This window comes from Palaemon carinicauda, chromosome 8 (genome assembly GCF_036898095.1).
Source record: "Palaemon carinicauda isolate YSFRI2023 chromosome 8, ASM3689809v2, whole genome shotgun sequence".
Classification (NCBI taxonomy): Eukaryota; Metazoa; Arthropoda; class Malacostraca; order Decapoda; family Palaemonidae; genus Palaemon; species Palaemon carinicauda.
This window is the reverse complement of record NC_090732.1, coordinates 144,335,059-144,361,683: the sequence shown is the minus strand read 5'-3', so window position 1 is coordinate 144,361,683 and position 26,625 is coordinate 144,335,059. Positions and strand designations below refer to the sequence as shown.

General features: G+C 44.5%; 1 protein-coding gene across 1 annotated transcript in view; it reads right to left on the bottom strand.

Moving 5' to 3' along the window:
- Positions 1-26,625, bottom strand: part of vap (RAS p21 protein activator vap) — a 157,054-nt gene that overhangs the window by 26,246 nt on the left and 104,183 nt on the right. Inside the window, exons 10-16 of the mRNA XM_068379143.1 lie at positions 24,016-24,192; positions 19,556-19,696; positions 19,290-19,408; positions 17,723-17,872; positions 10,942-11,146; positions 10,641-10,756; positions 10,275-10,429 (exon numbers count right to left, since the gene is read on the bottom strand). Of these exons, the coding sequence (XP_068235244.1) occupies positions 10,275-10,429; positions 10,641-10,756; positions 10,942-11,146; positions 17,723-17,872; positions 19,290-19,408; positions 19,556-19,696; positions 24,016-24,192 (1,063 nt within the window). The remainder of the gene's footprint in view (positions 1-10,274; positions 10,430-10,640; positions 10,757-10,941; positions 11,147-17,722; positions 17,873-19,289; positions 19,409-19,555; positions 19,697-24,015; positions 24,193-26,625) is intronic.

The following is a 26,625-nucleotide window of genomic DNA, read 5'->3' as shown; positions in this document are numbered from 1 at the left end:
GGGAGGAGCCTGTCCACCCTCCAACTGCCACCAATCTTGTATGACTGGCCAAATAAGCCCGATACCAAACGGTAAACCAGTTAGTCAGTACAGCTTATGTTATAAGAGCCAATCTCCATAGAGATCGCCTTCCACACAGGAGACCGGACGATAATTACCGAACGCATCCAACCAACCCCAAGAGGAGATTGAGATGTATCTTCAATCTATTGTTAGATGGGTATTACACATAAGTCTACTACATAGTAGTAGCACTGAACTGTGAAAATAACAAGCATACATGCGTAGCTCGACTTAAAAGTCGTGTCCGGAACTCAGTTGAAGAACGTTGAAAACATTCGTACTTCTCCGTCTCCGATCGGTAAAATAGCATTAGTATTGAATGTTCCCTACTAGGGGACAGATATGCTTATTGGAAGTTTCCTGTCAGAGTCATTGTAGGAAACTAAGACTTCCAATCGGGAGAAAGGAAAAAATGCCTGTAAGAAGAAAAAAACATTAATGCCGTATGTCTGGTTACAGGAAAGTAGCCAAGTAATATACTGTATAACCTAGTTCCAGTAAGGGATATAGCTATACAACTTAATAGAACGGAGTTCTAATTGCAAGAAAGCTGGCTTGCATGCATATGTACTTGTCCCTCTGCACTAGCGCAGGCGTAATCTCTGCCTCCAGGAAATGTTTGCAACGAATCAGGTTGCTATGCAGGTGCGATGAATCGCAAAATTATTGCCCAAGGAATTTTTGATCGTTGACTAACAGTAATATTTTTTTGAATGAGAGCGCACATGCGCCCAAACAAAATATACAGTTATAGAAGCATTCATTTCTTCTTTGGTTTGCCCCTCCTCTTTATGGAAGCTAGCCAGCATTCATACACAGACACGGATGTCTGGTTTCCTCAAGGCGGGGTTTGAAACGTTCATAAACGTAATGAAAAGCTGCCCACGCTGTTGCTATTGTTCTTAAACGTCAGCTAACACTGTTCCTTCGGGACTAATTATTCGGGACAATAACCCCGTAAGGGTAGAATAAAAAGTCTCAGAAGCCTGCCATGTAAAACGGTAAGTCGTTGTACCCAAGGTACAATGACGGGAGCGGCTGACTCAATCAGACAGTAGAACCCGAGTTTATGACAATAACCTCACGGTTTTGTCTTGGCTAGAGCGCAAGCTTCGGGAAGGCTTACGGCCCTTATGCAGTTTTAACAATATGCGTTGAAGTTCTGTAAAACTTCTCAGGAACGAGTGTCTCCCCTAAAAGAGTGAAGTCTCGTTTGTGGGGATTTGCTTCAACAAGACCAGACATATATTGCCATCAACCGCTTACCCGAAGGGATTGCCATCGAATGCTTTCTCCCTAGCAAGAATGCTACCGTCTAAATCAGGCAAGGCCTGCCAGGGGAAATGAACTGGAATGAAAAGAATTTTTCGTTCTCCGCTAATTTCCATCCAGGCAGAAGAGGGTTTCTCGCTGACAAGAAAATATCACCAGCCGTCTGGTAATCCAACCACTAGAAGTGGGAGGGTGGAGGGAAGATGACGGTGGTTCCTTCGAAAACGAAAGGGTCAGTGCTGGCAAGAACAGCCTAGTTCACATAATGATCAGCTGGGAGTGCAGAGTGACGTAAACAAGTCGCGCTACACAGGAAAGATCCATCCCCTATCCCGAGGGGGGGGGGGGGGGGGGGGGGGGGGGGGGGGGGAAGAACTCGCGCGGACAAGAACCTCATCACCAACTCCTGTTGGGATAGGCGTGCCTACGAGACCAACACAGTGCTGGCCGATCACGCGAAGATGGAGCCGTGCGCCGAGATTGGTCGCACGCTTCAACATAGCGCTGATTGCGCGCGCCTAGAACGTCGTACGTGGAAAGTTATTCGCACGCGTCAAGTTGGTCGGGAGGCGCTCTGTGCGACGATGATCGCTCGTGAGAGTTGGTTTGCGCGCTCCAAGTTGGTTGTGCACACGCTTGGGGCCAAGTTGGCCGCATGCACGAACACTCCACGTGACGAGAGTCCGAAAACTCTGTCGTAAGAGTAGAACTCTTGGTAACTAGTTTCCCGGGAACCAGAAGGTTCAGCGTGATCCGCCCTGGTGGATCAGCTAACTCCTACAAGTTTCTCTCACAAACGAGAGGAAACTTCTCCCGAAGGAGATCGCCTAGAACAAGCTTTCTTCCAGCCCTATGGGGAACAGGCATAGGTGTACGACATATGTTAGTCACTGAACAACTATCTCGCGAACAAGAGGAAAGTTCTCCCAAAGGAGGACATCACCTAAGACAAGCTTTCTCGCAGCTCTATGGGAAAAAAGCGTAAGCATAATAATCTCTCCCAAAGGAGAATATCACCTAAGACAAGCTTTCTCCCAGCTCAATGGGAAAAAAGCATAGGCGTAACAATCTCTCTCGCGAACGAGAGAGTGAAGTTCCCCTCAAAGGAGGGAACAAGCCTTAGACTTGCTTTTCCCCAGCTCAAGTTGTCAGCAATTCTTCCCGAAAGAGGGAAGATTGCTGAAGTGGGGAAGCTCTCCCTCGGAAGGGGGGCAGAGAATTCCCCGAAAAAAGAGCTGAACTGTTATAAACTTTAATTCAAGTAATGAAACAAACACACGGGAGTGTTGAGGACCTACCGACCAACCTCGCAGAGGAGGGCGACAAGGTAGGGGAGTAGTATCAAAACAATGGCAACTCCCTTACGGCGTAGACCGACGGATACGTTGTCAACAGTAATTAAAGTTAGAAGTATTTAACAGCATAAAAGTATATTTCCATTTATACATATATACACATAAGTGGTACCTCTACATACGAATTTAATTCGTTCCACAACCAACTTCAGATGTAGAAAATGTTCGGATGTAGAAACGAATTTTCCCATAAGAATACATGGTAATTCATTTAATTCGTTCCTCAGCCTAAAAACCCATAATAAATCCTTAATAAATGGTTACACATAATTAAACATAACAATAACATACCTGCATAATATGAAAGAAGCATGTAAAAAAGAATTATAAAGAAATAATAAATAAAAATTGTGTTTTATTGCCACTTTACCTTAGAGACAGGCCAACGCAGGTGTAGGATTTGCTACGCCAGGAGGAGACGGACGATCGGCGAGAAGGTAGACATGGTGTTAACATGTTCTTTAAATAAATACTCTCTCTCTCTCTCTCTCTTGTTCTTCTTCACTGTTAGTGTTAGAGACGTCTATTAATTTTTTCTGAGAGAGAGAGAGAGAGAGAGAGAGAGAGAGAGAGAGAGAGAGAGAGAGAGAGAGAGAGGGAGGAGGGAGAGAGGAGGTGAGAGAGAGAGAGAGAGAGAGAGAGAGAGAGAGAGATTAAACAAAAATGTGTTTTGTACAGATGATTTTTAACAGCATTAACGAGTTGAAAGACAGTTAAATGTAACTAAAAAAAACAATATCAGCGAATCTGAATTCCTTTATTAACTAAAACAAATATTGATACAAACACACTCGTGTGCGTATGCGCAAACACACACACACACGCACGAGGAGACACGATCGGCGAGGAGGTAGAGATGGTGACTGCGATAACATACCGTAACTTACACTACGGAAATTTTAATCTAACTTAGCTTATTTTTTGTTTTTTTTGTTTTTATACTTCATATTTTTTACATTTTTTTTCTTTTGATTTTTTGTTTTCATCACTTGATGCCTGGTCGGAGATGCGCTGTCCTTTCCAGGTATTTCCTAATTGTTCGCACTGGGCACAATTTTAAGTCTTCTGCATTGCCTGTCTTAGGGATGGCAGGAATAGAGAAACCTTCAAACCTCGGGTCCCAGACTGCTGGGTTCTGAGTCTTGGCCACAAAAGAAGGCACGAACTTGAAGGATACTTCTTTCCACCCCTTTGAGTGAGAGACGTCGGATGACAGTCCATGGATCTCTCCCACTCTCTTAGCGGACGCCAAGGCCAGCAAGAAGACGGCCTTGAGGGCGAGATCTTTGTCTACGATATCTTTCAAGGGTTCAAAGGGGGGACGACACAGCATCTTCAGGACCTTGGCTAAGTCCCACTGGGGCACCCTCCTCGCCTGAGGGGGGCAAGACTGCTCGAAGCTTTTGACAAGCATCGCTATGTGTCTCGAGGCCCCCAGGTCGATGCCCTTCAGAAGGAAGACTTGGCCTAAGGCAGCCCGAACCCCTTTTAAGGCTGGAATTGACATTCCTACTTTATCCCTAAGAAACACCAGAAAATCTGTCATGTCTGGGACAGAGGCCTTAAGAGGTCTGATGTGCCTCTCAGAGCACCACTTCGTGAAGGAGGCCCATTTTGCCTGGTATATCGCGGCTGACGACTTTCTCAGGTATAGAAACATTCTCTTAGCCGTGGAGGGAGAATAACCTTCCTTCTTCAGGAGCCGCTGGATAGTCTCCAGGCGTGAGACGAAGGGAGAGTGGGTTGTCGTGGAGCTTGAGAAAGTGAGGCTGGTGCAGAAGGTCTGACCTGGCGGGTAGAGGCCACGGCGGGTGACTCGTTAGGTCTTTTAGGTCTGCGAACCACTCCCTCTCCGGCCACCAGGGCGCTACCAAAGTCATCTTTAGGTTTCGGGCGGCCCTTACTCTGTTGAGCACCTGTCTTATCAACGTGAAGGGGGGAAAAGCGTACACATCCAGATTGTCCCACTTGTGCTGAAAGGCGTCTTCTAAGGCTGCTTTCGGGTCTGGTACAGGGGAGCAATAGACTGGGAGTTGGGCGTTGAGTTTCGTTGCAAAGAGGTCCATCACCGGGGAACCCCAACGCTGAATGATGAGCCTGGCTACTTCTGGGAGAAGGGACCACTCTGTCCCTACTATCTGGCCCATTCTGCTGAGGCTGTCGGCCAGAACGTTTTTCTTCCCAGGAATGAACCTTGCTAACAACAACACGTGATTTTCCTCTGCCCAAATCAGAATCTCTAAGGTGAGATCGCACAACTCCCTCGATTTCAAGCCTCCCTGCTTCTTTATGTATGCTACTACCGTGGCATTGTCGCACATCAACGCCACGGTGTTTCCCTTTAGCAGACTTGCAAAGTGTAAGCACGCCTTCTGGACTGCTTTCAACTTTGCTTTTCCGCTTCCAACCAGGTACCTCGTGCTGTTCCGTCGAGGAGATGGACTCCCCATCCTTGGTTGGAGGCGTCTGTGAACAGAAGTAATTCTGGAGGGCTGGTCCCGAAGGGCATCCCCTTGAGGGAGTTCGACTGGCAGTGCCACCATTCCAGGGAGGGTCTTGTGTCTGGAAGGACCGGAATTAGCACTTGTTGTGAGTCCGTCTGGCACCAGAGGTTCTTGAGATTCCATTGGATGGATCTGAGCTTCATCCTCCCTTGGGGAACTAGTTTCTCCAATGAGACCAGGTGGCCTATCAGCCTCTGCCAGTCTTTCGCTCTCCTGGGTTGTTCTGATAGGAACGGCTGAATGATGTGCCTGAGGTTCCTTATCCTGTCCTCCGAAGGGAAAACTTTTCCTTGAATGGTGTCCAATGTCATCCCCAAGTAGTTCATTCTGGTGGATGGGGATAGATTTGACTTCTTTGGGTTGATGACAATCCCCAGATCTCTGCAAAACGGGAGGAGACTTCTCCCTTGTTCCTCCAAGAGGGCCTTTGAGGCGGAAAGGAGCAACCAGTCGTCCAGGTATCTGATAAGGCGGATGCCTCGTTCGTGAGCCCACACTGAGACAGTCGTGAAGACTCTCGTGAACACCTGGGGCGCTGTTGACAGAGCGAAGCAAAGAGTCCTGAATTGCAGGATCTGGGAACCCCATTTCACCCGGAGGAACTTCCGACTCGAGGGGTGGATCGGAATTTGGAAGTATGTGTCCTTGAGGTCGACGGTCATCATAAAATGTTTCTCTCTCAAGGACAGCAGGACTGACTTTGGAGTGTCCATCTTGAAGTCCGTCTTCTTGACGAACTTGTTGAAAGCTGACAGATCTATAACCGGTCTCCACCCCCCCCCACCCCCCGTCGCTTTCTCTACCAGGAACAGGCGACTGTAGAAACCTGGCCCTGGGAGAGGAACTTCTTCCATGGCGCCCTTTTCTAACATGGAGGATACCTCCTCTTGAAGGGCGGTCCTCTTTAACGGATCTTTGCGAGCTAGCCATTCCGTCCGGTTGGCCGGAATAAGAGGGGGGTGGATTCGTCAGGAACGGGAGTCTGTAGCCCTCCCTTAGGACGGACACTGTCCAAGGCTCTACCCCTTGAGCCTTCCATGCTTACCAATGTTGTCTGAGGCATCCCTCAACCCGAGGCTTGGGCGGGGATAGGGGGCTTCCCACTCTACCTTCTTCTAAAGGGGCGGCCTGATCTGCCTCTCCTAGAAGCGGAGTAACCCGACCTGAAGGAGCTTGAGGGTGCTGCAGCTCCCCTGCGGGAGGGTTGCGGTGTTGAGGACCAGGAGGAAGAGGGGGCCTCTCTCCTCGTAGCGCTGGAAGAGGCTTGGGGCGTCGCGGCGCTGTCCGAGACGGACCTCTTGTATGTAGGTCTCCTAGAAGTTGCCGGTCTGGTGACGTTGGCCTCCTTCTTTTTCGAGACCTTTCCCATTAAGGTCTCTAGCTCTTTCAGAGGAAACAGAGACTCTCCCCACAGGGGCAAACTGCGAATTGCTCGCGCCTCCCTGTCCGGTACCTTCCGAGACACTTTCGTAAGAACAGTGTCTCGCTTACGGAGAACCCAGTTGGCTGTAAGGGCGAGAGACTGATAAGTTAGGAACTTGAGGGTTTTACCCCCGGAGGTAATGAGGTCCCTCATTAGGCCTTGCTGATCAGGGTCCTCGGGGTCGAAGGAGGCTTGAACACCCACCAACGTGGAAGCCCACCACTCCAGCCAAGAGGAGACGTTAACCAAGTCTCGCGACATCTCCTCCATCATGGAGGCCTCTGCTGGTGAGAAACAGACTGGGGTCGAAGAGGCTCTGTCGTCTGAGACGCCTTGACTCAGAATGTCCACGGCCGTCTCCACTTTACAAGGACCTGGGCGACGTCCTTCGGGCACATAGACCTTCCCTTGGGCTTTGAGGCCCTGCAGCAATTTAGAGGCACTCTGGGTCTTGGGAGCCTCGGCATTGCTGGCCACCACTTTGTCAATGTACTCTTGCCCTAGAACTAGATCTCAGGCCAGAGGGAGTGCCAGGGATGACTTAGGTTGGGAGGGAGTTTGCATGATTCTCAGCAGGCTCGACCTCCAGGAATCTCCATCTGTAGCTGCAGGTTCAGCTATTTCGTGGTGCCTTCTGATCAGGCTAACCACTCTCCTGTAGGCGGAGTCTTCCGTCGGGGAGCCTTCCCCCCCGTCAGCTGAGGTCTCGGCCTGGGGCGGGGGAGCCAGTTTACCGGGCACGCCGACTGGACGCCTAGCCCTCGGGGCCAGGGGCGCCGTCCTGCCGAGGTACTGGACCTCATCTGTGGGTAAGACCGCACCAGGGGCTCGGGATAGTGTAGGCACCGCTGGTTCAGCGGGGACTCTCGTACGCCCGAAGGCTCTGGGTGCTGAGGGCGCGGTTCCTGTGGGCTGACCCGACAGCGGGAACCGTTCCTTCCGACCTGAAGGCCGCACCAGCTGGGCTGGTTCGGCCTGGCTGCCTGGTAAGAAGCGTGTTTCCCCCCGCTGGGCGGGGTGAACCGGAGGCCTCGAGGACTTATGCTTTATCGAGAGGTCTTTCCTGCGAGCCAGGTCGTGAGGGTCAAGGCTGTGCTTGGAGGGCGGCCGTCTTGGGGACCACTCACTGGACTGGTGGTCCGGGGAACGAAGCACCTTCGATTCCCGCGACGATACGTAGATCCAGGCGCCACCGGGAGATACACTTCTCCTATACTTACGGCTCGGGGAGCGGGAGCGCTTCCTGCTATAACGAGAGCGCGACCTCGACCGGGAACGCTCACTCCTGGACCGCTCCCTCCGACGGCGGTGTTTCACCCTGACCTCTTCCTCTGACGAGGAATAGACGTCCGATGAGCCAGACGACACTGTGTTCACCACGTGTCGGTTGGTAGCGGGGACTGCGGGGGACTTCTTCGGGCGTTGAATGCCAGAGGTCGAGGGTTGGAGGAAGTCATGGGAACTTCTGTGGGGAGGGTTGGGAACGACTCAAACCGTTCCATACCCGGGAGCCAGGGATCCAGGGTCACATCCATCCACAGGGGTGACCTACCCGGCGTCTTCGGGAGCCTCCAACCGCAGGCATCGTTACCTGAAGGTCGAACTTTCCTCTGGTTGTCTACCCCTAAAGAGGAACCAGAAGCACAGGCCCACGAGGGCGGCGGTGACACTGAGACCGCGTTACTACCCCACAAGGGGTCATCGGAGGAAGCGTGCCCCCCGAGCACAAGGGCCGACTCTCCGGACGCACTACTGGGTCCTTCACTAGCCCTAAAGGGGCCCGCTATTGGCACTGCACTAACACTGGGCTCCTGGGATAGGACGCCTTGTTCATCCACCACACTAGACTTACCTCGTCTCCTACTCTGTGTAGGGGATGGCGAAACCGAGGCCCCGTCGGACCGCTCACTGGGTGACGGTATCGGCGAGAAAACACTAATTTTCCTGGGGGAACGTTTCGCTGATTTCCTCTTTTTGGTACCGTAGCGTACCCACTGTATATCGCTCCAGTCTACACACTCGGGGCACGTATCTGCTGACGAGCAAACTTTTCCCCTACAGGAGGAACAAAGGGAGTGAGGATCCACTTCGGGCTTGGAGAGGAACGCTCCACACGATTTCCCGGCTCTAGGCCCAGGACAACGGCGAATCTGCTCCATAACGCACACAACGCACGACACAAGCACTAAGGAAATCAATTAAAACACTGGGTAAGCACACGGTTGAAAGGTGAACGCACAGGAACACTTGGGAAAGCACACTGGAAAAACGCAAGTTGCCACGCTGGGAACACGTGGGACACAGAACGCACACAAAGGATCGACAGAGATACGAGAGCGAGGGTTGTGAACGCCTCGCGACCAGAGAACTTAATGAGGATGCGGACTCAGCAAGCAAGCGACCTACCTTAATCCTACCCTCGGGGCACATTTCTTGATGCCGGGGGTAAGGCTACTTAGAGCGCGGAGTGGGGGGGGGTAACTTACTCAAAACTCTGGTCGATGGAGAGGAGATCACCAGTGACTCCTAAGAAAGTAGTTCGAGGTAAGTATTCGTGTTGGAACAAATTACTGTTTATACCAAAATATTAAGATATGAAACATATAACTTGCCTGCCCTAAGAAAACAGCGATATAAAGAAGAGTCTGCAATATAGATTTACACAATACATACACCAAAGCACCTTGACCCAATTTTGGGAGGTAGCCGACATCAAACAAATGAAACAAAAAAGGGGACCTCTCCTCTCTACGTTCCTGCCAGCCTGACAAGGGACTCAACCGAGTTTCGGCTGGTACTACTAGGGTGCCAAAGCCCACCCTCCCACATTATCCACCACAGATGAAGATTCATAACGCTGAATCCCCTACTGCTGCTACCTACACGGTCATCCACGGCACCGGAGGAGGCAGAAGGGCCTACCGGAACTGCGCCACAATCGCTCGCCATTCATTCCAATTTCTAGCACGTTCTCTTGCCTCTCTCGCATCTATCCTCCTATCACCCAGAGCTTCCATCACTCCATCCATCCACCCAAACCTTGGCCTTCCTCTTGTACTTCCCCCATCAACTCTTGCATTCATCCCCTTCTTTAGCAGACAGCCATTTTCCATTCTCTCAACATGGCCAAACAACCTCTTAACACATTCATATCCACTCTAGCTGCTAACTCATTTCTTACACCCGTTCTCACCCTCACTACTTCATTCCTAACCCTATCTACTCGAGACACACCAGCCATACTCCTTAGTACACTTCATCTCAAACACATTCAATTTCTGTCTCTCCGTCACTTTCATTCCCCACAACTTTGATCCATACATCACAGTTGGTTCAATCACTTTCTCATACAGAACTCTTTACATTCATGCCCAACCCTCTATTTTTAACTTACACAATATGTTCATAAATTTGCGATGTACTGAGGGAGCACTAAATGAACCGCAATATGGCGAGGGATCACTGAACAGTATATGAACACTGGGGGTCTACTGATAGTAGAATTGGATACCAAAATTATTCTATACCATAATAGGCCTACATATAAACTGTCAGCACATAAAGGGTTAGAGCCTATTTCTTTCACAAATGGGGAATTATACGTATCAAATATTTAACAATGTAAAACATTTTGGAAATACATCAAATATCACTAACCTTGCAACAAATTAAACTGTCGAGGATTGAGAATAGCCGGACAAATCAAGCGCAGAAAAATGAAACCTGATACTACTCTTGTCTTCACTAATCTATCTTCCGGCCACTTCTCAGATACTTTACGTTGCAAGCAACCACATATATATCTCAAAGGCCTGTAAAAACATATTTAATGTCAATGCCATTAAACAATTCAATACTATCTGTATTCAATAAAAATTTAATTAAACAACAGAATCTAAGAAACTATATCAATACAGTACTCTATTTAACAATTAAAAGATGTATGATGAAGAAATCAAAATATGGCATTAAATTATCTTTCTAGGGTAATTTTAACTATCAAAAACAGAAACGGATGTTTACATAGGACAAGCTGAGGCAGATGAGAAGATACTTTGTGTAATGTCATCTAAAACTTTCAACAAAAATTCGGCATTCGCACACGCATCCATCGGGTTGTCCATTTTTGTAGGGTTGAGCTGTAATCAAAATCAAAACAAGATTAAATGCCAATCATACAGTACTATAGAATGCCAAAACAAATTTTAAGTCACCACTGAAGTGTATACGAGAAAAAACAGCAGCTGAATTAACTGCACATAAAATAAAAGAACATGGAGTTTTATTCAATACTTCATCTAGTGAACTAAACTTTATCAAATACCTCGCATGACTGTTTAGCTTCTAAGATCCTGTGTATGGTGTCAGAAATTGCTTCGGTAAGGAACTCGGTACAAGTTGACTTCATGTAGAGGTCAAGAAGCGTTGTGGTGAGAGAGGCAGCACGGAACAGGGTACTAGTTTCATGCTCTCGTTCAATCTCGTGCTCAGTTAGTCGTTGGAGGAGGTCATGCTCTCGGCATTCATTCCTAGATGTTAACACACCAAAATCACAAGTTATAAATGGAAAAAAAATATAAGGGGCTATAAATGATCCCTTAATCCAAAGGACACCCTGGAATACTATTTTCATCATGTGACAAAATAAAAAAAATTAACACATCAAAAACCCTTTTACACAGATTAAAGACCAAGTGTTCCATAATTATGAGGGTCAAGGATGGGAGAAAAACCATATAAACCTCCAAACTTTATCAAATTATTTTTCTATGACCTTTTAAAGATCACCAGTCATCGAATAAAAAATATGCTTTAGTTAGGGGTATGGGTAAGGCTACAATTGAAATGGGTGATAGCAAAATGCTGGTTTTAGATGGAAAGACATTAACTTCAATACAAGGCAAAAACTCATACCATCAGTAGTAACTGCCTTGTGAAAATTAACACATCAAACAGTTCTGAAGTGTCAAATGATTCAATCTTCTGGGTGAATATGTAAGTAAAATATTAGTCTATATTAGTCCATAAAACAAATAAGATACAGATGTGTAATCAGTATTCATATAAAGTAATTCATAATATAATTGACTGACTCACAAATTTATGATAGCCAATTTACTGCATTAAGCAAACACCTCGAAATATGTTATTTTTATAATAAAATAAATTTTTGAATATACTTACCCGGTGATTATATAAGCTGTCAGCTCTGCTGCCCGACAGAAAAACTCTACGCTCAAAATCCGCCAGCGATCGCTATGCAGGTAGGGGGTGTACTTCAACAGCGCCATCTGTCGTGCAGGTACTCAGTACTCAATGTAAACACAGAACTCAATTTTCTCCTCGGTCCACTGGGTCTCTATTGGGGAGGAATGGAGGGTCCTTTAATATATAATCACCGGGTAAGTATATTCAAAAATTTATTTTATTATCAAAATAACATTTTTCAATATTAAACTTAGCCGGTGATTATATAAGCTGATTCACACCCAGGGGGATGGGTAGAGACCAGCATTAATTGTTTACATTATTATGAGCTAAGGATTGTATTTCATTTTAGCAGTTATTCAAAATAACAAACAAAATAATTAAGTACCTGGTAAGGAAGTCGACTTGAACAATTACTCTGCCTTTTTAAGTACGTCTTCCTTACGGAGCCTCGCGATCCTCTTAGGATGCTGAGCGACCCCTAGGATCTGAAGTATCAAGGGTTGCAACCCATACTACAGGACCTCATCAAAACCTCTAATCTAGGCGCTTCTCAAGAAAAGAATTTGACCACCCGCCAAATCAACCAGGATGCGAAAGGCTTCTTAGCCTTCCGGACAACCCAAAAACAACAATAAAAAACATTTCAAGAGAATAAGATTAAAAAAGGTTATGGAATTAGGGGAATGTAGTGGTTGAGCCCTCACCCACTACTGCACTCGCTGCTACGAATGGTCCCAGGGTGTAGCAGTTCTCGTAAAGAGACTGGACATCTTTAAGATAAAAAGACGCGAACACTGACTTGCTTCTCCAATAGGTTGCGTCCATTATACTCTGCAGAGATCTATTTTGTTTAAAGGCCACTGAAGTTGCGACAGCTCTAACTTCATGTGTCCTTACCTTCAGCAAAGCATGGTCTTCCTCATTCAGATGGGAATGAGCTTCTCGTATCAACAGTCTGATATAATAGGAAACTGCATTCTTTGACATAGGCAAAGAAGGTTTCTTAATAGAACACCATAAAGCTTCTGATTGTCCTCGTAAAGGTTTAGTTCGTCTTAAATAGAACTTAAGAGCTCTAACAGGGTATAAGACTCTTGCTAGTTCATTTCCAACCATATTTGAAAGGCTTGGAATATCGAACGATTTCGGCCAAGGACGAGAAGGTAGCTCGTTTTTGGCTAGAAAACCAAGCTGTAAAGAACAAGTAGCCGTTTCAGATGAAAATCCGATGTTCCTGCTGAAGGCGTGAATCTCACTGACTCTTTTAGCTGTTGCTAAGCAAACCAGGAAAAGAGTCTTTAAAGTGAGATCTTTAAAGGAGGCTGATTGTAGTGGCTCGAACCTGTCTGACATAAGGAATCTTAGTACCACGTCTAAATTCCAACCAGGTGTAGCCAAACGACGCTCCTTCGTGGTCTCAAAAGACTTAAGGAGGTCCTGTAGATCTTTGTTGTTGGAAAGATCTAAGCCTCTGTGACGGAAGACTGCTGCCAACATGCTTCTGTAACCTTTGATAGTGGGAGCTGAAAGAGATCTTTCCTTCCTCAGGTATAATAGGAAGTCAGCTATTTGGGTTACAGAGGTACTGGTCGAGGATACTGATACCGACTTGCACCAGTTTCGGAAGACTTCCCACTTCGATTGGTAGACTCTAAGAGTGGATGTCCTCCTTGCTCTAGCAATCGCCCTGGCTGCCTCCTTCGAAAAGCCTCTAGCTCTAGAGTGTCTTTCGATAGTCTGAAGGCAGTCAGACGAAGAGCGTGGAGGCCTGGGTGTACCTTCTTTACGTGTGGCTGACGTAGAAGGTCCACTCTTAGAGGAAGAGTTCTGGGAACGTCCACCAGCCATTGAAGTACCTCGGTGAACCATTCTCTCGTGGGCCAGAGGGGAGCAACTAACGTCAACCTTGTCCCTTCGTGAGAGGCGAACTTCTGCAGTACCTTGTTGACAATCTTGAACGGGGGGAATGCATAAAGGTCTAGATGGGACCAATCCAGTAGAAAGGCATCTATATGAACTGCTGCTGGGTCCGGGATTGGTGAGCAATATATTGGGAGCCTCTTGGTCATCGAGGTTGCAAAGAGATCTATGGTAGGTTGGCCCCATGTGGCCCATAGTCTCTTGCACACATCCTTGTGTAGGGTCCATTCTGTTGGAATGATTTGACCCCTCCGACTGAGGCAATCCGCCATGACATTCATGTTGCCTTGAATGAACCTCGTTACTAGAGAAAGGTTTAGATCTCTTGACCAGGTGAGGAGGTCCCTTACGATCTCGTACAACGTCATAGAATGGGTCCCTCCTTGCTTGGAGATGTACGCCAAAGCCGTGGTGTTGTCCGAGTTCACCTCCACCACTTTGCCTTGAAGGAGGGACTTGAAGCTTTTCAAGGCCAGATGAACTGCCAGTAGCTCCTTGCAGTTGATATGTAACGTTCTTTGATTCGAGTTCCAAGTTCCCGAGCATTCCCGACCGTCTAATGTCGCACCCCAGCCCGTGTCCGATGCGTCCGAGAAGAGAACGTGGTTGGGGGTCTGAACAGCCAGGGGCAGACCCTCTCTGAGGTTGATATTGTCCTTCCACCAAGTCAGTGATGACTTCATCTTCTCGGAAATGGGGATCGAGACCGCTTCTAGCGTCTTGTCCTTTTTCCAGTAAACAGCTAGGTGAAATTGAAGGGGACGGAGGTGTAGTCTCCCTAACGAAACGAACTGTTCCAGGGATGAAAGCGTCCCTATCAGACTCATCCACTGTCTGACTGAACATCGTTCCTTCTTTAGCATGTTCTGGATGCATACGTGGGCTTGACTTGTTCTGGGGGCCGACGGAAAAGCCCGAAAAGCTTGACTGTGAATCTCCATCCCTAAATACACTATAGTTTGGGATGGGACCAGTTGGGACTTTTCCATATTGACCAGGAGACCCAATTCCTTGATCAGATCTAGAGTCCACTTTAGATTCTTCAGACAGCGACGACTGGAAGAAGCTCTTAGAAGCCAGTCGTCCAAATAGAGGGAGGCTCTGATATCTGCTAAATGCAGGAATTTGGCAATATTCCTCATCAGCCTCGTAAACACAAGAGGAGCTGTGCTTAGGCCAAAGCACAGGGCTTGAAATTGGTAGACAACCTTTTCGTAAACGAATCTCAGAAAAGGTTGGGATTCTGGGTGGATGGGGACATGAAAGTACGCGTCCCTTAAGTCTAAAGAGACCATCCAGTCTTCCTTCCTGACCGCTGCTAGAACGGACTTTGTGGTCTCCATGGCGAACGTCTGCTTTGTGATAAAGACATTCAGCGCACTGACGTCTAGCACCGGCCTCCACCCTCCTGTCTTCTTTACCACTAAGAAGAGACGGTTGTAGAAGCCCGGGGATTGATGGTCCCGGACTTTGACTACCGCTCCCTTTTCTAGTAAGAGAGACACCTCCTGCTTCAAAGCTAGTCTCTTGTCTTCCTCTCTGTACCTGGGAGAGAGATCGATGGGAGACGTTGCTAGAGGGGGTTTGCGTACAAACGGGATCTTGTACCCTTCTCTGAGTAACTTCACAGATTGTGCATCTGCGCCCCTTTTCTCCCAGGTCTGCCAGAAGTTCTTAAGTCTGGCTCCCACTGCTGTCTGAAGAAGGTGGCAGTCAGACTCTGCCTTTAAAGGACTTGGTACCTTTTTTCTTCCCACGTCTCCCTTCGGCACGAGCACCTCCTCTGCTGGAGGCTCTGCCACGAAAGGGCGGAATGAATCTGGACGCTGGAGTGTCCATCCTGGGTCTAGACAAGGTAGGCAAAGGGGTGGCTTTGCGGGCAGAGGACGCAACCAGGTCATGGGTGTCTTTCTGAATTAAGGAGGCAGCAATCTCCTTTATCAAGTCCTCTGGGAAAAGGCACTTTGAGAGAGGAGCAAAAAGAAGTTCCGATCTCTGACACGGTGTTACTCCAGCTGACAGGAAAGAGCAAAGGTTTTCCCGTTTCTTGAGGACCCCGGATACGAACGAAGCCGCAAGCTCACTGGATCCGTCACGTATGGCCTTGTCCATGCAGGACATAATGAGCAAGGAAGCTTCCTTGTCAGAAGGGGAGATCTTCCTGCTCAAAGCTCCCAGACACCAGTCCAAAAAGTTAAAGACCTCGAAGGCTCTAAACACTCCTTTCAACAGATGGTCTAAGTCTGAAGGAGACCAACATATCTTAGAGCGTCTCATGGCTAGCCTGCGGAGAGAGTCTACTAGACTTGAGAAGTCGCCCTGGGCAGAGGCAGGAACTCCCAAGCCGAGAACTTCTCCCGTGGCATACCAGACGCTCGATCTGGAAGAGAGTCTCGCAGGGGGAAACGTAAATGCTGTCTTCCCAAGGTTCTTTTTGGACTGCATCCAATCTCCTAAAACTCGTAAAGCTCTCTTGGACGAGCGGGCAAGGACGAGTTTCGTAAAGGCAGGCGCTGATGACTGCGTGCCTAAAGCAAACTCTGACGGAGGAGAGCGTGGAGCCGCAGACACAAACTGATCAGGAAACATCTCCTTGAACAGAGCAAGAACTTTCCTAAAGTCCAAGGAGGGTTGCGTGGTCTTGGGTTCGTCGATTAGTAGGTCTTGCCGGTGGCACGACAGAGAGAAAATTGAGTTCTGTGTTTACATTGAGTACTGAGTACCTGCACGACAGATGGCGCTGTTGAAGTACACCCCCTACCTGCATAGCGATCGCTGGCGGATTTTGAGCGTAGAGTTTTTCTGTCGGGCAGCAGAGCTGCAGTTTATATAATCACCAGCTAAGTTTAATATGGAAAAAGACAAATTACTTATGGCGATTATGATTATTGTATACAATACAGTACAATATTCTTGTACTGTAAATTCATTATTGTTACATAGATATAAAATATGGTATGAAAGAGCATCATATTGGAAATTACAGATCATACATATAGAAAAGCCCAATATTTATGGACCTACAGGCATAGGAAAGAGTGGAAATTTTTTTAGATTACAGTATTGGAACCTATGGTGTTGTAATTTTCAAGATAGTTTTACTGCTGTCATTCACTTGATTAATGATTTAGTTACAATATATTGTATACACCTCAGCACTGATTTCATGTTGCTCCATGCTTTGTAATTTACAATTAGTGGTAAGACACACTTGTTATTCCTTGCAAATATGGCTTGCTATATATTGTCAAGAAAATTAAAAATAATGTGAAATTTCTTTGTATTTTTGGGCAATTATACAGTAGTACTATAAAAGTTTGTATTGGAAGTTTATCCTAACAACAATACTGACAGATAATTCTAGATTTGGTGCTATCCCTTGACACCATAATACTTTTTGTTAACTTAAGGAGACTTTAATGCCAAGCTACTGCTTCATCTTCACCACCACTCTTCCTTCGCTAGATGTCAACTGTCCTTAAGACATCCCTCCACTATCGCCTGAACTCAATGCTAGGAAAGAGATAATTATGTCTAATGTGACTGATCAACACAGCCAGACAGCTCTAATAAACCGTTAGTCTTCTAATTCCAGCTGATAAAGGAATCCTATCATACTTGTGGTGATGTACTGGATTTAATTTTAACAAACTCAACTGTTGTTAAAGCCAAACCCAGCAAGGTTTATTGGTACCTCTAACCAATCTGCCAAAGCAATTAACACCTTGATTAACCCTATAAGATTTGAGCTCTATCAAGTCTTTGCATTTACATTAATCCTAATATAATTTTTAAAATACTTTAAATAAACTTGTGCTATCACTTGACTTTTATATCTCTAGATTGTATAAACAGTCTCATTCTCAAAATGTGCATTTTAATTTTAAGTTCAATCAAAACTGTAAATGAAAGGAGATTAACAGCATAGATTTGAAACAATAGAAGGGGATAATGGAGGTATCCCTATCACAAACCTGAATATTCGAAGTAAGGAGGTAGCTAAGGGGTTGCGGTCCCGATGAGAAACATCAGCAAGGGCCTGCACAGCTTCTAAACTGGGATCTAGAAGCAATTCTTTTAAGCTGTTGTATTCTTCACAAGGCATTATCAAGTCATGGAAGTATCTGTAAAATAAAAACAAAATCACCTAACCTGCTTCGCTACTCTCTCTATAACATTTAAAAATTAATCTGGAGGACTAAAGTTAATTTTCTCATAAGTCCTTTATCTTTATTAAAATTAATGGAAAATGTTGGAGAGGTTTTGGGTGGGTTATAGAGCATCCAGTACACCAAGCAATGTATTTTGTGCATATTCTCTCCTTGAGTTATGAGGTAGATATCCTCCAAGGAGTGGTATCGGCAGTTGTTCAAAGATTTGAAAAGTCTTTCTCTTGGAGGAAAGGTTTGGTAATCTCCTTAAGTGCAGATTGAAAGATTTAGGATGGGTGTAAAATTGGTGGTAATAGGCTGCTTCAGAAGGCAACTTTATATAAGAAGAACTCTGAAACTGTCCATGACTTGGTCAAAGAGATCCAAGAACTATTTCCACTGAGTCCTGAAGGCAGCAATATGTCATCTGGGAGTCCAGGTCAGAAGAAAATGAATGAGGTCTGGACCATCCTATCCCGTTGCAGTATTACATCTATTACCAAAGCTAGTGGGTTAAAATTGAAGGAAATAATACATCCGTGGAAATCTGGTGTTTAAAAATGTGATGAAACAATACAAGAAAGGCATGGCTGAACCATTTCAAACTTGTGAGAAGATTTGACTTGTATCGGTGAAGCTGTGTTCTTACACAAAGGTGAAGATGTCCACAGCTAGCTCACAGAATGGGGCCCTCCAGTGCTTCCAGAGATAGGCAAGTGAGGTTATGTTGTCAGACATGGCAGATCCTTTGTCCTCTCAAGACTATCAAGAATGCTTGCAGGCCAAGGAAGATAGCTGATAACTCAAAGGAAGTCTAGATGATGATGTTTTCCAGATTTCAACACGCCGAAACCCCAATTCATAGCTCACACTGAATTTAAGGGTATGTTACCAGTGAAACTATCAAGGAACTATGCAGGAACTAAAATCAGAAAGAACACGTGTTGAGTTGGCAGCGATACCCATCTTACATCGTCATCAAGTAATGAAAAGCGACAATGATAAAAATAACTGCAGGGGCACTATATGGAATCTTTAAAACCATCTGCAATGGGTTATGGAAACTGCACTGAAGGTATTTGTTTTCAAACAGACCTCAGCCAACTCCTACCTCGAAATCGATAACTTGCTCAAAAAAAAAAAAAAAAAAAATCAAACAATATTTGCAAGGACAGGTACCAATAAAAAGCTATTTCTAATACTGGCCTTAAATAATTTTCAACAAAAACCAATAACTTTTTCAACATTAGACTCAATTTATTCTCTACATGGGCATAAGTTTACCCGGTAATAAAAAAAAAACCTTATTAATTCCTAGTAAATCAAATTGCTCCTTCTTACCAATGATTTTCTAATTAATGGTTATAAAATTTTCAGCAATCATTCATACCTATATCTTAGCCTGACAGCGCCCCAGTCACCAACTGGGGTAATACCAGTTAACGGATGCCACTCTTCCACTTCTTCACCGTTTTGTAAAGTGTTCAGTTCAACCATAACTTCTGCTACCTGCAGACATTAACAAAATTTTATTACAGCAATAAACAGTGTTGGGTAAAAAATCTTGATCATTTCACTATCTAAAACTCATGCAAATTAAGAAAAATTAAACATATAATTCATCCAATCCATAAAAGCATATGCAAGGCGGCTCACCTCAGAGTCTTTGCTTCGCTTGCCGTGGTTATATACAGTTATGGTAAACATAACAACATCTGGAGGTATATCATCAAGGATAAACTCCTCATCCCAAACAGGGTCAGGACCTGGCTTTGGTCTTGTTCGACACACTTTCACCTACAAAGAGGGATGTTATAGTATTTTTTAAGGTATTGTTGAAGTGCTAAAACTACACCACAAAATTAGCAAAATACAATATATTTACTAAAACAGGACCATCAAATACTGTAAATAAGAAAAAGTAATCAACAACTTATTTCCACTAGTTCTCTATATTAAAAATAATTTAGTAAATATTTTAGAAATGAAATCAAACATTAGCATAAAATTCAGTAATAGTGCATATTCATAATGCCCCATTCTTTGTACTACTACACTGTCTGATAAAACATACAACACAAAATGACATAAAAGTAGTTTACAAATTGGAAAAATTCCTTTCTGTGATCACCAAAAAAGAATTACAGACCTATTTTCTTCTGAGTTAAAAAAAAATGCTCAAAATACGAAATATTATGCAAGACCTTGAATTACTTATACACACATTACCTTCAAAAGATAATTTCATTAATGTGCTAATACATACAGATCTATGAAATTTTATTTTACTTTGCAATTACACTATAAACTTTAGTTTCGGGGAAGATAATTTTGAGTACAAATAATTTTTGAGAAAGATCCTAATATTGCATCCTTAAAATGTATAAAAGAAAATCTTTGAACGATTACCTTTGGCAACAGCAAAATATAGCTTATTTTTCATCATAAAAATTCTAATAACTCTAATAATTCAAGTACTAAAGTCCTCAAAACATCTGTGTGATTCAACTTGTAGATGCTTCAGGTTACTAAATCTATTTTTCTAATTACTCTAATAGCTTATCTGTTTCTTCTTCTTCTTCAACTAAAGCTTTTCCCGCTTTGCAGGGTCGCTATTTCTAGAGAGCCGTTTCTAAGTTCTCCTATCTCCGATGTCCTCCATTGTGAGATCTTTGTCCTCCATATCTGCTGTTACACACTCCATCCACCTTCTCTCTGGTCTCCCCCTCCTCCTCCTACCTGGAACATCCATCTCCAGCATCCTCCTCACAACATACTTCTGGTCTCTCCTCATTACGTGCCCAAACCAGTGTAGTCTCTTTTCTTGGATTTTCTTTGACACCTCTGTAACCTTTCTTGTTCCCCTTACCAAGTCATTCCTAACATTATCCAGTCTTGTGATCCCAGCCATCCATCTTAGCATTCTCATCTCTACAACTTTCATTTTCTTCTCTAAGATCTTTTTCATGGGCCAGGTCTCTGCACCATACATCATGGCAGGTCTCACTACAGTTTTATGTACCTTTCCCTTTAACTTTAAGTTCATTCTTCGATCACAAAAGACTCCCGACACTTTTCTAATTATTCTATCCAACTTGAATTCTACTGTTCACTTCCGTTTGGAGTTCTGCTGTTTCCTCCACATATGACCTGGATACTTAAATTTTTGTTCTCTTTACTATTTCACCCAGCAAATGTATATCACTTAATTGGTTCTGCAGGTTGCAACACATATACTCTTGTTTTTGTTCTACTGATCTTTAGCCCTCTGCTCTCCAATTCCTCTCTCCATCTCTCCAGCTTACCCTCCAATCCTTCTATGGTTTCATCACACAGAACTATATCTTCTGCAAACAGCATGGTCTATGGTGACTGCTCCCTCACTCTTTCAGTAATTACATCCATTACTATATTAAACAAATAGGGGCTTAATGACGACCCCCGGTGTAACCCAACTCCCACTTGAAACGTCTCGGTAAAACCAACATTCGTTCTTATTTGTGTGCCTGCTCCTTCATACATATCTCTAATCAGTCTAACATATTTCTCTGGTGTTCCCCTCTCTCTCAAACATCTCCATATCTCTTGCCATGGAACTCTATCATAATCCTTCTCTAAGTCAATAAATACTATATGCGATTCCTTTTGGCCTTCTCTATATTTTTCCATCAACTGTCTTAGTGCAAACATTGCATCCGCTGTGCTTCGGCCTGGCATAAATCCAAACTGCTCTTCTCCAATCTTGGTCTCTTTCCTGATCCTACACTCTATAATCCTTTCCCAAGTGAACCTATCTGTCAATTACATACATAATTCTGAGGTGTCTACACGGATAGCAAAGTCTCAGCCTCCCTGACTGGTCAGCTGCGGATTTGAACACGTGCCACAGACTTCTAAGAAGTCCTAGCTAGCTGCCCTAACCTACTTAGCCATCAAGGCTCTATTGGGAACCCTACAGCAGCCTAATACATAAAATTGAAAAAAATATATTTCACAACACAAAAAAGGGAAAACATGATATAAAAACATTAATGACAAACATTAAATATTCAAAACAGACAATGCCGTTCATGTTGATGAAAACTACAATCGATATCTACCAACGATCAAAAGAAGTTTGTTGCTTGCAAAGAAGGTACCCTTACCTAAATGATGTGGCACTCATTTAAAAAATAAATAGTGTATATACATCATTTGGTCTATTCCCCCTTCTTCACTAGCTATAGTATTAGTAACAAGATTTCTAACTAAAATCTATTATTTGCATACTTACCTTTGAATAGAAAAGGCTATTAATTACCAAGTGTCAACTTTACAAATTGCTAAATGAAAAGAAAAAAAAAAAAACACGCTGACATTTACTCCAATCTCTGTGGGACTGCCTACACTGCCAGGTACAGAGGAGAGTGAAAGTTTCTAAGAGGAAAAATTAACAAATATTCAAATTCATAAAGTCCCAAACATCAACCGAATGTATCAATTCAACCAAAGTGGGGACAAGGGAGGGAAATTATTTCTATTTAGAGGTAAATACAAAAATGATTTATTTCCATTGAAAAATTAAGTTTTATTAATCTGCTATAGCCATGAGCGCTTCTTTGATAATTCAACCTTATTTTACAGGATGTCCTGTCCCACAATATGTTCAAGCTACAAATGTTATAAGAAATTAGTGAAGAGCTATATAAAATAGATCTAATGGCATCAAAGTGAATCCTATTAAAGAAAATTGATCCACTGCCTCAAGAGATTTTGTCAGAATCCAGAATGGAATCCATTATAAGAATACTATTCACATAGTGCTCTTAACATCACACAGCTTTAAAGGAGGAGGAAGGCAAATTATCTCTTTCTTTTATATCACAGGATTAGAAAACTTTTAATCTTAGAAGTCACCCCTTCAAAAATTCTACTTGAGATATTTCCAATTGCTGAAACCTCATTCATTGCCCTTTACTAAGCTTTTGTATCTTTTATGAAATTATGAATTCAATAGTTAATAAGATTGACCCTGCTTCTGTATATGGAAAAAAAAAATTACAACTAAACAAAGATAATTAAGGCTGGAATTTATTAAAGGCGTGATTTCTGTATATGTTGAAACTGCAGAATATGCTAAAGGACTTAATACTGTACTTTATTCACTCTTTGTAGAGATGGGTTTGCAATTTACTCAAGTAAAAACACAAAAGGAGCATCTAACTCCCAATCCCTATCATCCTCTGGCCCTGATCTAGAATTCTTTTAACATCATTGACTTTCATCTTAGTCATTACAATGTTCTTAAGTATACGTTCATACATCAGGGTAAACTATGTCCTTTTGAGACAATTTACAATGCAACCAGTTTAAAACTTCCAACTGTGAGCAGTCTAAATCAAGCACACTGCTATTACCTGAAGAGATACTAACTCTAACATTTACCTCATATAATGGATTCTTATCTTTACCATGAGGGTCACTGCTAGAAGATTGTGATTTCTGAGTTAACAATTGGAGGTTTGGGCATACATAAACTCTCTCACATACCTCACCTCCCCTTTTGCTGAGGTGGAAATGAAAATGTGAGATTCTTAATGGCTTCTGCTGCCATGTCCACTGAAATTGATTTCAAGTGGACAAGGAGTCATCAGAAAAAATTTTAAGTGGTTTGCCTTTATGTTCAAAAAACTTTTTCATTTTGCATCTAAGACAACATACAGTACTCTACATTACCAATGTACGCAAAACCAACCATAAAATCCAGAAACAGACATATGACAGAATAAATTCTTGAATCTTTGTTGTTGGATTTCTCATGGGATCCTCCTATTTGCACTCACCACTCAGTAAAAGGTAGGTGGATAGCAATGTCCCACAAAGTTGGGGTTGTAATGGCAGCAATAAAAAAAAAATGTATTTTCTTTTCAGAGGTTGTTAAATTGGCCTTTGCAATTGATGGTGATTCCTATTCAAAGGCAAGATTCATGGACATTAAAAGGAATAGGTTTATTAAAATCCTAAAAAATAGATCCTGGAAAACAAAACACAAACTGCTCTTTCATGTTCCTCAAGTTAAAAGGTTTTAATCCACTAAACTACTAACACTTTTATACCTAAAAAGTTCACTTTCAAACCTGGTTTAAAGAGACAAGGCAATATGGGCTGGGAACAATCTTGGAGGGTAGACGTGTAGCTTGCATGATGGTGAGATGAAGGGATTTCATAAACTTTAAGGTCTGTAGCTTGGGTGCTCCCACCATCTGAGGAACACACAGAGGCCGCAGCACAGCCATCCAGTCGTTGGTTAATTCCTAGGTGGAAAAAAAGTTAAATCTATGATACTGTATAGCCTTTAACACTACTGTACTAAAATATTAAAAGTTTAACTGAAATTATGAGACAAATTTATTTCAGTACAATGCCAATACCACTTTGCAAGTACGGTACTGTAGTGGACCACACAAATGTATAACAGCAATGTAAATTAATATTTATTATTACTGTTACTATTACTATTATTATTATCACTATTACCAGCCCAATACAGAAAGGAAATGGATAAATAACGATTAAACTATAAAGAAATAATCCACCCATTTACCAAGGCACTACCCCTAATTTTTTTGTTCTAACACGGAGTACTTACCTCGAACTACTTTTTTAGGAGACTTATACCTTAGGAGGTGGGAGTGTCCCACAGGACCCAGAGACCGTGATGAGGAGAGAAAAGGGGAACCTAGATAGGAGGCTAGGTTCTGCTGACCCTTCAAGAGAAAACACGAGAAATAGGGAAAACTACCAAAAAACTATCTTAGTGTCTAAGTAATTCACCTCTGTAAAAATCCTTGGAGACGTATTCATTCACTGACGATGTATCCCATAGAAGTTAAAGGATTTTAGGGTCATTTCAGGGAAGGTAATGGGGGGAAAAGATGGGGTAACGAAGGAACCTGTGTCTCTTGGACTTACTGCCCATGGTTTTCGCTGGGGCTACACCTCTAAAACTTTTGAAGCGTGGAAATGACGGGACCGAGAGAGAATCCGTCCAGGGATCTCCTCGAACACTCCTTCAAGTAGTGAGCTGTGAAGGTTGACTGACTAGCCCATGTAAGTGCCCTCAGGAGTTGGCCGATTGCCATGTTTTTCTCATAGGCCAACGAAGTACTAAGCCCTCTGATGTCGTGGGGTTTAGGCTTCCCCGGACGAGGAACCTGCAATACTGTAGGCTCTCATGATCACCTACCGTAGCCAGAAGGAGATCGTATTCTTGGAGATTGGCTTCTTTACTAATCCTGAGGAGACTAACAGACTCTTGATTTCGGGTCGAAGTCTGACTGTCCTCTCTAAGTACTTCCGTACCGCTCTGACAGGGCACAGAGGCAAGTTCCCTCGGGTTGTCCGAACGAGGGATTGCCGGCACCGAGAATCCTTCAAATTTGGGGTCCCAGACTGCTGGATTCTAGGTCTTGGCCATGAAGGATGGTACAAACCTGAAGGTAGCTTCACGCCAACCCTTCGAGTGTGACACCTCGTACGACAGTCCATGAATCTCCCCGTTTTGCTGATGCCATCGCCAACAGAAAAACTGTCTAGAGGGTGAGCTCTCTATCCAAGATTTCCTTGGGGTTCGAAGGGAGGTTCTGACAGCATTTTGAGGACTCTAGCCACGTCCCACTGGGGCACCCTAACGGCCTGAGGGGGGCACGATTGCTCGAAGCTCTTGGTGCGCATCGAGATGTGTCTGGAGGTAGTAAGGTCGATGCCCTTCAGGAGGAAGACTTGTCCTAGGGCAGCCCGGACTCCTTTAATGGCTGAGATGGACATATTCACCTTGTCCCTCAGATAGACTAGGAAGTCCGCTATCTCCGGGATGGAGGCTTTCAACGGCTTGATGTTCTTAGAGACGCACCACTTCCTGAAGGTAGCCCATTTTGCCTGGTATACTGCGGCTGACGAACGTCTCAGGTACCCTGACATCCTTGTTGCCGTCTTCGCCGAATACCCTTCCTTCCTCAGGAGACGCTTGATAACCTCCACACGTGAAGGCAAAGGGACCGAGGGTTTTCGTGGAACCTTTAAAAGTGCGGTTGCCGGAGAAGGTCTGGTCTGTCCGGAAGGGGCCAAGGTGGAAGGCGCGCCAGTTCCTTTAGATCCGCGAACCACTCTCTCTCCGGCCACCAGGGCGCTACCATAGTCATCCACAGGTTGTCCGCTCGCCTCACCCTGTTGAGGACTTGCCTGAACATTCCGAAGGGAGGGAAGGCGTAAACGCCGAGGTTGTCCCAAGGTTGTTGGAAGGCGTCCTCGAATGCCGCCCCCGGATCTGGCACAGGAGAACAAAACACTGGGAGCTGTGCGTTCAGTCTCGTGGCGAAGAGGTCTATCACTGGCGAGCCCCACTTCTGAATGAAAGTCTTGGCCACTTCCGGGTGCAAGGACCACTCGGACCCTCCCACTTGACCCATTCTGCTGAGGCCGTCGGCCAGGACGTTTCTCTTCCCTGGGATGAATCTGGCCGAGATCTTGATCTGCTCCATTTCGGCCCATTCTAGAAACTCCGACGTGAGGTCACACAGCTCCTTTGATTTCAGTCCTCCTTGCTTCTTTATGTAGGCCACCACCGTGGCGTTGTCGCACATAAGAGCCACGGTGTTTCCCCAGAGCCGATGAACGAACTCTAGGCACACTCTTTGCACTGCCATCATTTCTAGTACGTTTATGTGCAGGTTCTTCTCTTCGACTAA